General features: G+C 46.8%; 1 protein-coding gene across 1 annotated transcript in view; it reads left to right on the top strand.

Annotated features, from left to right (window-relative positions):
- The window catches only part of afap1 (actin filament associated protein 1), a 35,584-nt gene extending 24,869 nt beyond the window's left edge, over positions 1 to 10,715 (top strand). The window contains 12 exon segments of the mRNA XM_080838677.1: positions 2,175 to 2,291; positions 2,294 to 2,323; positions 2,838 to 2,866; positions 2,871 to 3,059; positions 3,669 to 3,814; positions 4,546 to 4,663; positions 5,555 to 5,794; positions 7,694 to 7,817; positions 9,166 to 9,330; positions 9,733 to 9,926; positions 10,247 to 10,411; positions 10,626 to 10,715. Coding sequence (XP_080694803.1) covers positions 2,175 to 2,291; positions 2,294 to 2,323; positions 2,838 to 2,866; positions 2,871 to 3,059; positions 3,669 to 3,814; positions 4,546 to 4,663; positions 5,555 to 5,794; positions 7,694 to 7,817; positions 9,166 to 9,330; positions 9,733 to 9,926; positions 10,247 to 10,411; positions 10,626 to 10,652 — 1,544 coding nt within the window. The 3' untranslated portion in view covers positions 10,653 to 10,715.
- The last annotated feature ends 2,280 nt before the right edge of the window (positions 10,716 to 12,995 follow it).

Here is a 12,995-nt window from a genome sequence, read left to right as displayed (position 1 = left end):
ATTGGGATCAGTGAGCAGAGGACTATTGGAGTCTTGGACTTGATTGACAACCTCTTGGAATAGACCTGATAAGCCTGATATCTTCACTCAATCCACCTCAATCAATCACATCACATCCATGAACCTCTCTCTCCATGCCCCGACTCTCTCTCTCTCTCTCTCTCTCTCTCTCTCTCTCTCTCTCTCTCTCTCTCTCTCTCTCTCTTGTGAGCTTACTGAAAAGGAACCATGTTTTTCTCGTGTGGTTCTTTGTTAAATGATCACAGAATAATCAAACGGGTCACATTCCTTCCAGCACAAGTAAACCCATCTCAGGTTCTGTAGATGCTGTGGAATGAAATTAGCATGATCACACGATTTTCCCCTCTCCTAATGAAAAAGGGGGGAGTGAAAAAGAGGAGAGAAAATCTAATGATGGGCTGAGAGCGAAAGCGCTTTAACATGTGTGGGTCTGGTTTCGAGGACGAGGCGCCGATGATGATGGTGTGGCATCATGAGAAAGGAAAGGGGGCTTAGGTGCACATATATGGGTTAGGCCAGTCCGTGAGTTAGTCGGGTCACAATACTTGACTGTGTATATGCGTGTGTGCGTGTGTGCTTGTGCTTGTGCGTGTGTGCTTGTGTGTGTTTGTGTGTGTGTGTGTGTGTGTGCACTTTGTGTGTGTGTGCTCGCGTGTATGCTTGTGTGTGTATTTGTGTGGGTGTGTGTGTGTGTGTGTGTGTGTGTGTGTGTGTGTGTGTGTGTGTAAAGGGGTGTACAAATGGGGCTAACCAAGGTAGTCAAGTCACCATACTTGGCTTTGTGTGTTTATTTCTCTCTTTCTTTCTTTCTATCTATCTCTCTCTCTTTCTCGCTCTTTTTCTCTGTAAGTTTGAGTCTGTTTTCTCTCTATCTCCCCCTGTTTCTCTCCTCAGAAGCTTTTAGCTGTAAAATGACATCACTGAAGGGGAATTTTTGCTCTCGTGGTTCAGACCCCCCCCCCCCCCCCCCCCATTCTCTCTCTCTCTCTCTCTCTCTCTCTCTCTCTCTCTCTCTCTTTCTCTCTCTCTCATACCCCCCTCCCTTCTCCGCTGGTCATCGGGTTGGATGGCGCAGTATGCAGGGGAATTCCATGGCGGATCTTGTGTAGTGAGCCAGCATCGTACCTCTGCTCTCTCTCTCTCTCTCTCTCTCCCTCTCTTTCTTCCTCTCTCTCTCTCTCTCTCTCTCAGCCATACTCTCTGTCTCAAGCCTCAAACTTGATTGTCTCATCATCCCATCAGTCCAACTCAATTTGTCCCCCACCTGTGCCCTGGTCCAAGAGTCAAGACTTATTTGTACTCTGCAGATGTCTGTTGGTGTTTGGTTGAACTCCCAGAGAGAAGGATGTGTGTGTGTGTGTGTGTGTGTGTGTGTGTGTGTGTGTGTGTGTGTGTGTGTGTGTGTGTGTGTGTGTGTGTGTGTGTGTGTGTGTGAATTTTATGGGGGATGCTCTCTCTGGGAATGGCATGACACCAGCAGAAACTAGTCCACTTCTGCACTGTCAGACTGATCACCTCATTCATTTTCTCATCCTAACTCTACGTTTTCTCCCACTCTGTCGCTCTCTCTTTCTCTCATCTGCCTATTCCTCCTCGTCCGGTGCATTTCGCTTTACTCTTTCTTCAGAGATGATCTGAACCACTGAACTCTTCTGCCCACGGACCGCACTATCCAAACAGCTCCAAGAAGAAATGCATATTTTTCCCGTGCTCCACTCTCACACAGACAGAAAAAAACAATCTCTCTCTCTCTCTTCCTCACACTCTCTTACTGTGTCATTTAACCAGAGTTGTTTTTGGAATGTGCATAGTCATTATGTGTTCAAATCCATGTCTGTGTTTCTGTCAGTATGTCGTGTGGTTTCGCAGAGTAGTGTACTCTATTGACTATAACTACGTCCCATAGTTTGCAATAATTAAACAATTTTGAGAGTTATTTTTCTACCAATTGTGGTATATCTGGGCGAGTTACCTGATTGCTCTCTCTATCTCTCTCTCTCTCTCTCTCTCTCTCTCTCTCTCTCTCTCTCTCTCTCTCTCTCTCTCTCTCTCTCCTCTCTCTCTCTCTCTCTCTCTCTCTCTCTCTCTCTCTCTCTCTCTCTCTCTCTCTCTCTCTCTCTCTCTCTCTCTGTCTCTCTGTCTCACACACACAGCCAAAGGGAAGAAGAACTCTAAGTCAGAGCAAAAAGGCACTGTGAGTAAAGTCGCTGGAAAGAAGATCACAAAGATCATCGGCCTGGGCAAGAAGAAGCCATCTACTGATGAACAGACTCCTCCGCTGAAGAAGACGTTCCAACGTGCGGTATGGGAATATTGTCAAAATAGAGATTACTGTGTAACTCCTCCGCCTACACACACACACTCATTCACACACACACACACACACACACACACACACTCACACATACACGACACACACACATTAACATTTACATTTACATTTAGCCACTTAGCAGACGCTTTTTGTCCAAAGCGACGTACAAGGGAGAGAACAGTCAAGCTAAGAGCAATAAAACCTGGTGTAACAATAAATACTGCTTTTTTTTTTGAGAAATAGAAAACGACATAGAAAGAAATAAGTGCCAGACTGTCACTGCTTAAGTGCAAGTGCACACACACACACACACACACACACACTCTCCCATACACACACACACACACACACCTACACACCTAAGCACTGATGGTGAAAGCTCTCTACTATATAAATTGCCACATAACATAATTGAGTCATATTTAACCAATCTACCAGTTTGTCCATCCCTAATCCAACCCTTTACCGCTCGCTGATTGGCCAACCATCTCTTGATTGACAGGCTACCTGAACGTGCTGTCCAATAACCGCTGATAACCGCTGGCGGGAGCGCTGGTGCCAGCTGAGGGACAACCAGCTGCTGTTGCACAAGGACCGCACGGACCTGAAGAGCCACATCGCAGCGCTGCCTCTGCGTGGCTGCGAGGTCATCCCCGGCCTCGACTCCAAACACCCCTTCGCCTTCCGGCTGCTACGCAACGGCCAGGAGGTGGCCGTGCTGGAGGTGAGCGGGGATGGAGGGATGAGTGAAAGAGAGAGGAAAGACTGGAGGTGTTAAGTGTAAGAGATGGTAACATTGGAGATGAGAGTCCCCAGTGAGCGAGAGAGAGATGGAATCGGAGGAGTGATTGAGATGTGGTCAGGGAGTCCCCTAAAGAGAAGAGGTGAACACGAGAGAGAGAGGGAAGGAGGGAAGGACAGAGAGAGGAAGAGCGAGAGAGAGAGAGAGAGAGAGAAGGATAAGATGAGATGTGAATATGAATGAGAAAATGGTGGGATATGGAGAGTGGACAATTCAAAAGATGGGAGAAGAAAGAGTGAAGAAGAGAGAATGATATATTCTTCTCAGTTAGAGGTGTGGGTGCAGATGGGTGTAATGCTGAAACAGCGCCAGGCAGAAAGCAGTGGGAGAGTCTCCTTCATAGAGATAGATGGGGGGAGGAGACATGGGGAGAAAGAGGGGTGTTTAAACTGAGGGTTAGTCATTCTGCAGAAGGCTTTGTGCTGAGCTCCACCGTTCCTCTTGGGGTGATGAATGATCCCGCACCATCAGGATTGGTGTAATTATCTTCTCTTTCTTCATCTCTCTCTCTCTCTCTCTCTCTCTCTCCAGGCCTCCTCGTCAGAGAGTATGGGCCGCTGGTTAGGGGTCCTGCTGGCAGAGACGGGCTCCACCACAGACCCCGCCGCCCTGCACTACGACTACATTGACGTGGAGACCACTGCTAACGTCATCCAGCTGGCCAAGCAGTCCTTCTGGTAGGTCCATCCGTTTACACAGGAACGAAACCTAAACTCAACTTTCCCCGACCCAGTCTTATTTTGGAAAATGGTTCTTGTTGATGGAGGGTAATGGATCAGTAGCTGGTACCACAGTATGTGGTCACTGTGGGTTAGGGGTTGATGGCTGTTGTGAGTGATAGCCATAGTACTGCGTCACAGCATTTAATGCCCTAGTCATCGAGCTGGTCTTGAATGCTGAGTGATTTGGGAATGAATGCCTCGACAAACAATAGGAAAAAAGTAACCCACGCAAGAACTGACGTAAACACCTAACACAGTTTTCGTTGGCTCTTCTTTCAGGGGCCTTCTTAGGTTAGTTTTTATTGTTGCCTTGGAAACCTTGACAGATCCTGTTAAGTCAAAGTGCACATCAGTTTCACTTGTGGCTTTATGGCTTAGGCCAAGACATCTAACTATCTTGTGGATAGTATGCAGTATGCAGTATGCATTGTTTTGTGGATCAATACTATATTTGTTGTGTATCCTTCCACAACTTAAAGAATGAAATGGATCTTAATCAGATTTCCTCTAAATCCTCTCAGCATAAGGCGATGATTTGAATGACGCTGTAGATCAGACCTCCAATGTTAAGTGCGATCAGGCTCTTGCTGGCATTGGATAGTGGATCATGCTAATGCTAGCTGTTTTCATACTGTGATGGGCTTGGACAGTCTTAACTCATCTCTACCCTCTCGCCCCTCTCCTAGTTTCACCAGTAAGCGTGCCGTGTCGCCCAATCCCTATCTGGACAACCCGGTGAATGGCTACGCCTGCCCCTCCGGAGTCGCTCTGCACTACGATGATGTGCCCTGTATCAACGGAACGGTACAGTCCAACATTCTCTCCCTCTCTCTCTCTCTCTCTCTCTCACGCTGTCTCACACTCTCTCACACCCATACATAGCACCCATATACTGTACTATGCAAATATACCCAGATACAATAGGCACATGCAAGCAGTTACATGCACACAGACAGACAGAAACACATGCACACGCACACACACAAAAGTGTAATCCATGTGTCTGTTTGAATAAGGTAGCGCCTCACGAGGGACTTTGCTTTCTTTGTTCATTTCTGTCTGTAACAGCTGGATTATGTATTTTAAAGGATAGTGTGCATCAAGAGGTCTATCTCCGTCTCTTCATTTTCTCTCTCTCTTTCTCTCTCTCTCTCACTCTCTCTCTCTCTCTGTTGCTTTTTCTATCTTTCTCTCGCTCTCTCTCTCTCTTTCTCTCTTTCACTCTCTGTTTGTTTGCATGTTGTCGCTTTTCCAATAATTCTTTCACTGTGTTGATTCAACTGTTTTTAATAACATGTAATCCTCTTAAGGGACTGCTCTGCTTTTCTGTTCTTTATGTGTTACATTAACTCTTGTCCTACTCTAACTCCCTTTGTCTTACTTGGGGGTTGGGGTTATCTTCTCTACTCTACTCTTCTCTTCTCTTCTCTTCTCTTCTCTTCTCTTCTCTTCTCTTCTCTTCTCTTCTCTACTCTTCTCTTCTCTTCTCTTCTCTTCTCTTCTCTTCTCTACTCTTCTCTTCTCTTCTCTTCTCTTCTCTTCTCTTCTCTTCTCTTCTCTTCTCTTCTCTTCTCTCTCTCTCTTCTCTTCTCTTCTCTTCTCTTCTCTTCTCTTCTCTTCTCTTCTCTTCTCTACCCTTCTCTTCTCTTCTCTTCTCTTCTCTTCGCATGTCTGTGTTTGTCTGGCCCTCTGAAGAACCCTGACCTGTATTCTACTCCAGCCTCTGGGGGGCGCCAGCTGAAGGAGGAGGTGCACTACGAGAACGCCGAACTTGAGTTGTACGAAAACATGCCCTCACCCAAACTGGCGAAGCGCTACCCGCCCAAAACGGGCCGCACAGCCTCACCCTCTTCTTCTTCGGCAGGGCACTACAAAACCCCTGTTTCCTCTAAAACGCTTTCTTCCTCGCCTGCTAATGCTAACTCTCCTTCTCAGGTGACTAACCTCTCCTCTCTATGTGTAGAGTGGCGTTTACCAGTGTCAATCGCCTTTGGTACCCACAGCACTGCATTTATTAAGACTGACCCTTGCCCCTTCAAATAGATCCAGTAAGATTCAGTTTTCAAAAGCTGCTTTTGGCAAAATGTAGATCTACAAATGTGGAGAAAAATAATTGTCACTGGACGCACAGTGAAGTAGACATTGCTGTGGGTTTCTGAACGCACACAGGTAAACGCTATTGCTATTAATGCTAAAGCTAACTTTAAAGTTCTACTTCATTTCCCATAAGCCTCTTGTATCTTCTGCTCTGCATTTCTCCCAGCTTCTGAGGCAAAACTGTCTGAGTTGATATCTTGGATTCCTGCTTTTCAATTTTATGACTGGAACACTATTAACTGTTATTCTCATGGGCCACCCAAGGAGCCAGGCTAGCTCAAGTACCCTGCAGTCACCCTTTTTGTTTGGCTAAGGTTGTTGTGGCAAGCCACAGCGCATGTACTACAGACAAGGTTCTTTTAATGATTTAGCACGGTCGTAAAACAGGAGCCGTGTGCCGTTATGTCCTGGTGTGGTAAAGTCTGTGTGTAGAGCGTGTTTGACCTTCTTGCTGTCGGTTGGTGCCCCACTTTATCAAACCTTGTACGTAGGACAGGTCCTCATGTCTGTCCAGTTACAGCTAGACCACCCAGGACCCTTATTAAGGGCCCCTGTTTTTGATCTGTGTGTGTGTGTGTGTGTGTGTGTGTGTGTGTGTGTGTGTGTGTGTGTGTGTGTCAGAGAGAAAGAGTGAGGGTGAGAGAGAGCTAGACTGTGTTTGAGAAGGATGGTGAGAAAGAGAGCTAGTGTGTGTGCGTGCATGCATTGGTATCTGTGTGTGAGTGTGTCACTCCACTGGGCTCATAATATGGGTATGTATACAATTATATTTGTAAAGCACCTATAAAGATTTTATGGCAAATTTGAATGCATGTGTGCGCCACATATATTAGATGTGGAACACACACAGTAACAGCCGTAAGCTAACGCGCAGGGGTTTGTGGCTGTAGGGAGAACCTTTGATGTGTTACATAGTGTGTGTGTGTGTGTGTATGAGTGTGTGTGTGTTTGTTTGATGAAGAGAGTGTGTGTCACTGGCTCTCGAACTGAAACAGGGGCCGTAATCCTTTAACAGCGTGTGTCTCGGCAGCCAGGCCGGTAGGCAGTGGGCTTAATGCGCTCAGCGGAGGTAATTGGAGCTGAACGCTGCAGGCCTCGTTGAGCTCCATTAGCCCGCAGGCAGCGCCACGGCTGCAGGCCCGAGAGCAGAGGCCCTCAGCCTGGCCCCCCGACGCCGGCCTACTGCTCCAGCGCCGTCAAACCCGCGACGGCACAGCCAGCCAGACGTCATCTCTCATAACGCACACCGCCACTCGCAATTTTCCACTCCAACCGGCTACGGTTAATATCGCCCGGGCTCTGTTTGAAGTGCTCGAATGCAAGCCGAAGTCCACTTTGGCCTGAATTACAGAGAGCTGTGTACACACACACACACACACACACACACACACACACACACACACACACACACACACACACACACACACACACACACACACACACACACACACACACTCACGCACACACGGTGCTGGATAGAAAAAAATATGAAGGTATACAGTGATGGATTGCCAGTGGAAAATCGGTTTTGATTAATGTCGATGTGGCGGTGCTTTGCCAGTGGTTCTCAGAAACAGGGGCCGACGGTAGATCAAGTTTGAGATGGTGAGATCGCAGGGAAGAAAAGCAAGAAGTGGCCAGGCTCCATGGGGCCTGATGAAAGAGCACTTTCAGCATTGTAGAATGTGAGATGGTGAAAGACCTCAGGTGATTGACTGACTTCTTTGATCCCAACAGCTGAAGGGGAAGAAGGGCCTGGTCACCAATGGGACGGCCTCCAAGCAGAAGGCGGATAAGAACCAGGCCAAGAAGGGCAGCGCCACCAACGGAACCACCGCACAAGTCAAACGGGTCAACTCCAGTAAGAGCTGTTAATACACCTTTGTTTGTGTGTGTTTGTTTGTGTGTGTGTGTGTGTGTGTGTGTGTGACAGAGAGGAGGAGAGGCAGAAGGTGTGTGTGTGTGTGTGTCTGTGTGTGTGACAAAGAGGAGGAGAGGCAGAATGTGTGTCTGTGTGTGAGATTGAGAGGAGGGGAGAGGCAGAAGGCCTGTGTGAGTGTGTGTTTAGGTGTGGGAGTGTGTTTTTGCATGTGTGTGTGCGCGAGCGTGTGTGTGTGTGTGTATGTGTATGTGTGTGAGACAGTGTGACCGAAACATAGTGTGTCAGGAGTGTGTATGTCAAAAAGAGTAAGAGAAGAGTCTGCCTTGCATTTGATTGCGCGTGTGTATGCAGGCGTCACAGGAATTCCGTCCCGACTGCACGCTTGTAGTACACGCACGTTTGTGGATGCTCACAGACTAGGTCTGGACAGCCTCGACATTCCCTCGTGCCAGCATCATTCCCGAATAAATCACGCTTCCCAACACCGCATTAGCCTTCCTCCTCCACCACCAACGCCACCACTGCCACTGAGGAACGCAGACGGCAGGCCTGGGTCCAGTACCCCCGGCCAGCCCACCGCCAAATTGGTTTCCTGGAAAAGGAGGCCTTTCAGAAAAGGGAGAAAAAAAAAAAGGAAATGCGGAAAATGCTGGAATGTGAAAATGACAGTTTGCAGAGTGACAGCAGAGTACAGTATGTGTGGATGGGACCATGGCGGCCAGTTAAACCCAGTAACCTGCCTTCTGCCGGGTACAGGACGTGCTCTTGGCGGTAATAAGGCGTCAGATCCCAGCTCTGCGAATAGCCATTACGGAAAGGCATACTGAGTCAACCAGCGTTGTTGTCATAGACATTGTCAGCCATCATGCGAACACTGATTTCCATCATGACAAATTAGCTATAGCCCTTTTATTTAGTTCTATTCCTGAAACACAGAACATCTGTTGGTATGCTGTCCTGTCCCATAATTAGTATAAGTTTGTAACTATTCTCCAAGAGTCCATTAGGCTAGTGTAACAGATGGGATCAAAAGAGCAAAGCACAATCTAGCAATGCTGCAGAGCCGTGCCTAAGAAATAGTCTACTAGTCAGGACACATGGGCTTGTCCTGTCCTCATGCTGCTTACATTAATGTCTTTGTGTGTGTGTGTGTGTGTGTGTGTGTGTGTGTGTGTGTGGGTGGGTGTTTCTCTTCCTAGTGCTCTGTTGTAGTCTCCTGAATATGGGTGGGATCTCTCTTCCAGTTACTCCAACCTTAGCTCTTTGGCTTGTTCAAACGTGTGTGTGTTGCGGCGTGACTGACTGGCGCTCCTGTTCCGCTGTGCAGGCGTGGACCAGTACAAGTACGGGAAGAACCGCGTGGAGGCGGACGCCAAGAAGCTGCAGACCAAGGAAGACGACCTGATGAGGAGGAAGCAGGAGATCCGCAGCCGCCTCACCGTGCTCAAGAAGGACCGCGTGGACCTGCGCGCAGCCATCGAGACCAACACAGGTAGTCACACGGGCTGCGGCCACTGACCTGAGAACAGCTGTGCATCCGTCCCTGTCTGTGTATGTATCTGTTGCAACCTGATCTGAAAGGGTTTTTAAATACTAGCTGTCCCTGGAACAGTTCTTATCAGCCCATTTTGGGGTTATTACCAACTTACCAACAGAGTAATGTCATACAGGCGTGTTCTTTTCAGTCTAAATGTGTTGTGTATTTAATAATATAATAATATAACTACTAATTGACTAATAGTGTCTAATGACTTAATAGGAGGAAAAAGTACATCAAATACAGAGTGATGAAAGTACAACTGCACACACACACACACACACACACACACACACACACACACACACACACACACACACACACACTTCTGACACAGAGTGTTTTCCTCCCACACAGGCAAGCGTGCTCAGGCGAGCCTGACGGAGCGTCTGAAGAAGGTGGAGGACGAGTGTCGTCTGAAGGAGAAGGAGCGCGTGGAGCTGGAGCTGGAGCTGACGGAGGTGAAGGAGAGCCTGAAGAAGGCCCTGAGCGGAGGAGTGACCCTCGGACTCACCATCAAGCCTAAGGGCACCTCATCCTCCAGCCCGCAGGTACACACACACACACACACACACACACACACACACACACACCCTCCATCCATCCATACACCCGCACACTCAACCCCCCCCCCCCCACACACACACACTCATCCTCCAACTTACACACACTGTCTCACCGCCCAACAGACACACAAAAACCTCATCTTAGAGCACAGATACACATAAAGACATGCATATACATAGGGTTTATGCATTATTAATAATGCTGTGTATCTAGTGAGGTTTCATATTGTGTGTGTGTGTGTGTGTGTGTGTGTGTGTGTGTGTGTGTGTGTGTGTGTGTGTGTGTGTGTGTGTGTGTGTTGTAGTCCCCAGTGTTCATGCGGCATACGACAGAGAATTCCCCCATCTCCAGCTGTGACACCAGTGACACAGAGACCTGCTCTCTGCCGGTCAACAGCGCCTCCCTGCTGCGCAGACACGCCACGCAGAAAACCCCACCTGTACGCGGCCACGTGCTCAAGAAGGCCAAGGTAGATACACAGACACACACATATAGTCATTCTCTCTCTCTCGCTCTGACACACACACACACACACACATACACACACACACACACTCGCACGCACGCACGCACGCACGCACGCACACACACACACACACACACACACACACACATACAAACACACACACACACACACTTTAATCTTGTATATCTCTAACCCATGTTTCTGTCCTCGTTCACAGGAATGGGAGATGAAGACCGGCACATAAACCCTTCCTTCTCTTCATTTTTGCTTTTCCTCTTTTTATTGTATATATTTATTTATAATTGGCTTATAGGAAGGATGCTGTAGAGGAGTCCAGCCTAGACTACGTGGTGCATGACACAAAAGACCCTGGGGCCTCCATTTTTTATTTTATTTTATTTTTATTTATGCTTTGATTATATCTGCCCACAAAGAGACAGGCTACATTCTGACTATCATGACCTTCTCAGCTTTATAATACCATGTATTATACTGACCTACTTACAGTCACGTACAGGCATGCGGTTTCATAAACACACACTTAACCGTTGATCGCGAAACATGTATCTCTATCGATAGCCTCCTTGCTCATTCTGTTGGATTGAAAGCCATCTTTCAATAGGAAAAAAAGCCCTTAAGTACCTTAAGTATTTATTTGTAAATGTTTTAAGTAAATACTAGCATCCCTGTGACTTTTTGGATTGTTTTTCTTTTCAATTTGTATTTATTTTAATATTTAAAGCTTTCTTTGGTTTTTAAATCATTTGATATGGCCTCATCTCGGATGCGTAGCAGTTTTCATAGTCATTTGTGTGTGTGTGTGTGTGTGAGTGTGTATGTGTGTGTGTGTGTGTGTGTGTGTGTGTGTGTGTGTGTGTGTGTGTGTGTGTGTGTGTGTGTGTGGGAAGGGTTGGGGGGGGTCACTTGGTACAAACAGCAAAAACTGAGTTACTGGTGCTTGTTTTTACTAGCATTGTATCATAAAGGGTAATGCCACCATTTTCCAAAATTTCACAATCCAACAAACACACCCACTGTATTTGAGCGCTACAGTCATTATTTTGCTTGAGACTTGATAGGAATCTGCTGTTTAAAGCCATGAGGTCTTGACATGACACGGTCAATAGTCAACTGTCCCCATAGTGTTTTACGTTTACGTTGCATTTTGTTTCCCGACAATTGATTTGAAAATGTTTGTTATTACACAGCAGGCTTATCTATAGTACATAAAGTATTTAGAGATGCAAACCGTGTTTCAAAAGGTCAGCCAAAGAAAATATTATTGCTGACCTCACATCGCCACTACATTGTTGCAAACCTGAGGCAATAATGTGCAGGCTTAATATTCAGATTTCTACCCATTTTAACTTTTAACTGGGTATGTTTCTCTAGATGAATCTACACGATTTCAAATTACACTGTCTGCATTTCTTTAGGTTGTAATGTCAGAACTATTCTGAAATTGTACCAACATGGATGGCCTTAACCTTTCTCCCTTTATAGTGTAAACACCATGCCTTTTAGTAAAGGAGTAAAGACCCCCTGGGCTCTTAGCGCTAGACTCAGACTCCAGTCATACCCTCACTAGGGTGGCCCGTCTTGTCTGAGAACCATCCTCATCTTGCCAGACCAAGAGGAAAGTTCAAGAACTAGGTTTCTATGACAACAGCGGTCCGGTCCGAGCAGAGGACCAGCTTAGGCCAAGGGTGTGGCTCCGGTCTGTTGGCCGACTCCACTGGAAAAGTAAAAAATGTCCTGCAGTTTCTAATTTTTCCGACACCGCTCCGTTGGTCAAATTCTTACCCTCCCCTTAAGTGCATGTGTCTCTGTCCAGCTGTTAAATATCGGTGCTAAAGAAGCAGCCCTGTGATCAGAGCATGTGGTGATTTTTTTTTTCTACGTGCGCCTCGTAAACATTTCCAACCATCATCAATACACTGTCAGAAATAGACACACTGCCTGGAGCTCTTTGGACTGCACTACCATGTTCCAAGAAAACCTCCCGTCCCAACTCAAGCTGTGCCCCATTTCTGGTCTCGGACCTGGTCCGCTCAATGGCTACTGTATGGTTAAAGTCCAGACGCGGCGTGTCGGCGATTTATGCCCGTCTGGGTGCGTAGTGGGAATGGTCGTACTGTACTTTTTCCCTAATCTACCCACGATTACAGAGTATGCGTAACATGGTGCTTTCCTTGGAAATGCGAATTGACAGATTAATAGACTACTGCCAGCAGGCTTGTATGTTTTATTTTGTAAAAGTTTTATTTAATTTTTTTGAGGCTGGTCTTTTCCCATACATGGTTACTTCTTGGAGCAGTTAAAACAAAAAAGATCAGCATTTGATTTGCAGCTTTATGTTGTACTAATAAAACAAAACCCACAAATAAGGCAGTTTTGCTGGAGTTATCGCTGTGTGTAAATATTTGATTTTATTTCCTAACTAATTTCCATGGATTTAAGTGATAGAGGTCATGGTGGCTCAACAGCAAGGCCTGTGCTGGGAGAGGAAAGGTCACTTTAGGGGTCACTTAGAGGTCAAAGTAGAGAATCAGAGTCACGTTCGTCAGCTCCATCTTGGACTGAAGTT

This window comes from Sprattus sprattus (genome assembly GCF_963457725.1).
Source record: "Sprattus sprattus genome assembly, chromosome: 5".
NCBI lineage: Eukaryota > Metazoa > Chordata > Actinopteri > Clupeiformes > Clupeidae > Sprattus > Sprattus sprattus.
This window is presented reverse-complemented; position numbering and strand designations above follow the sequence as displayed.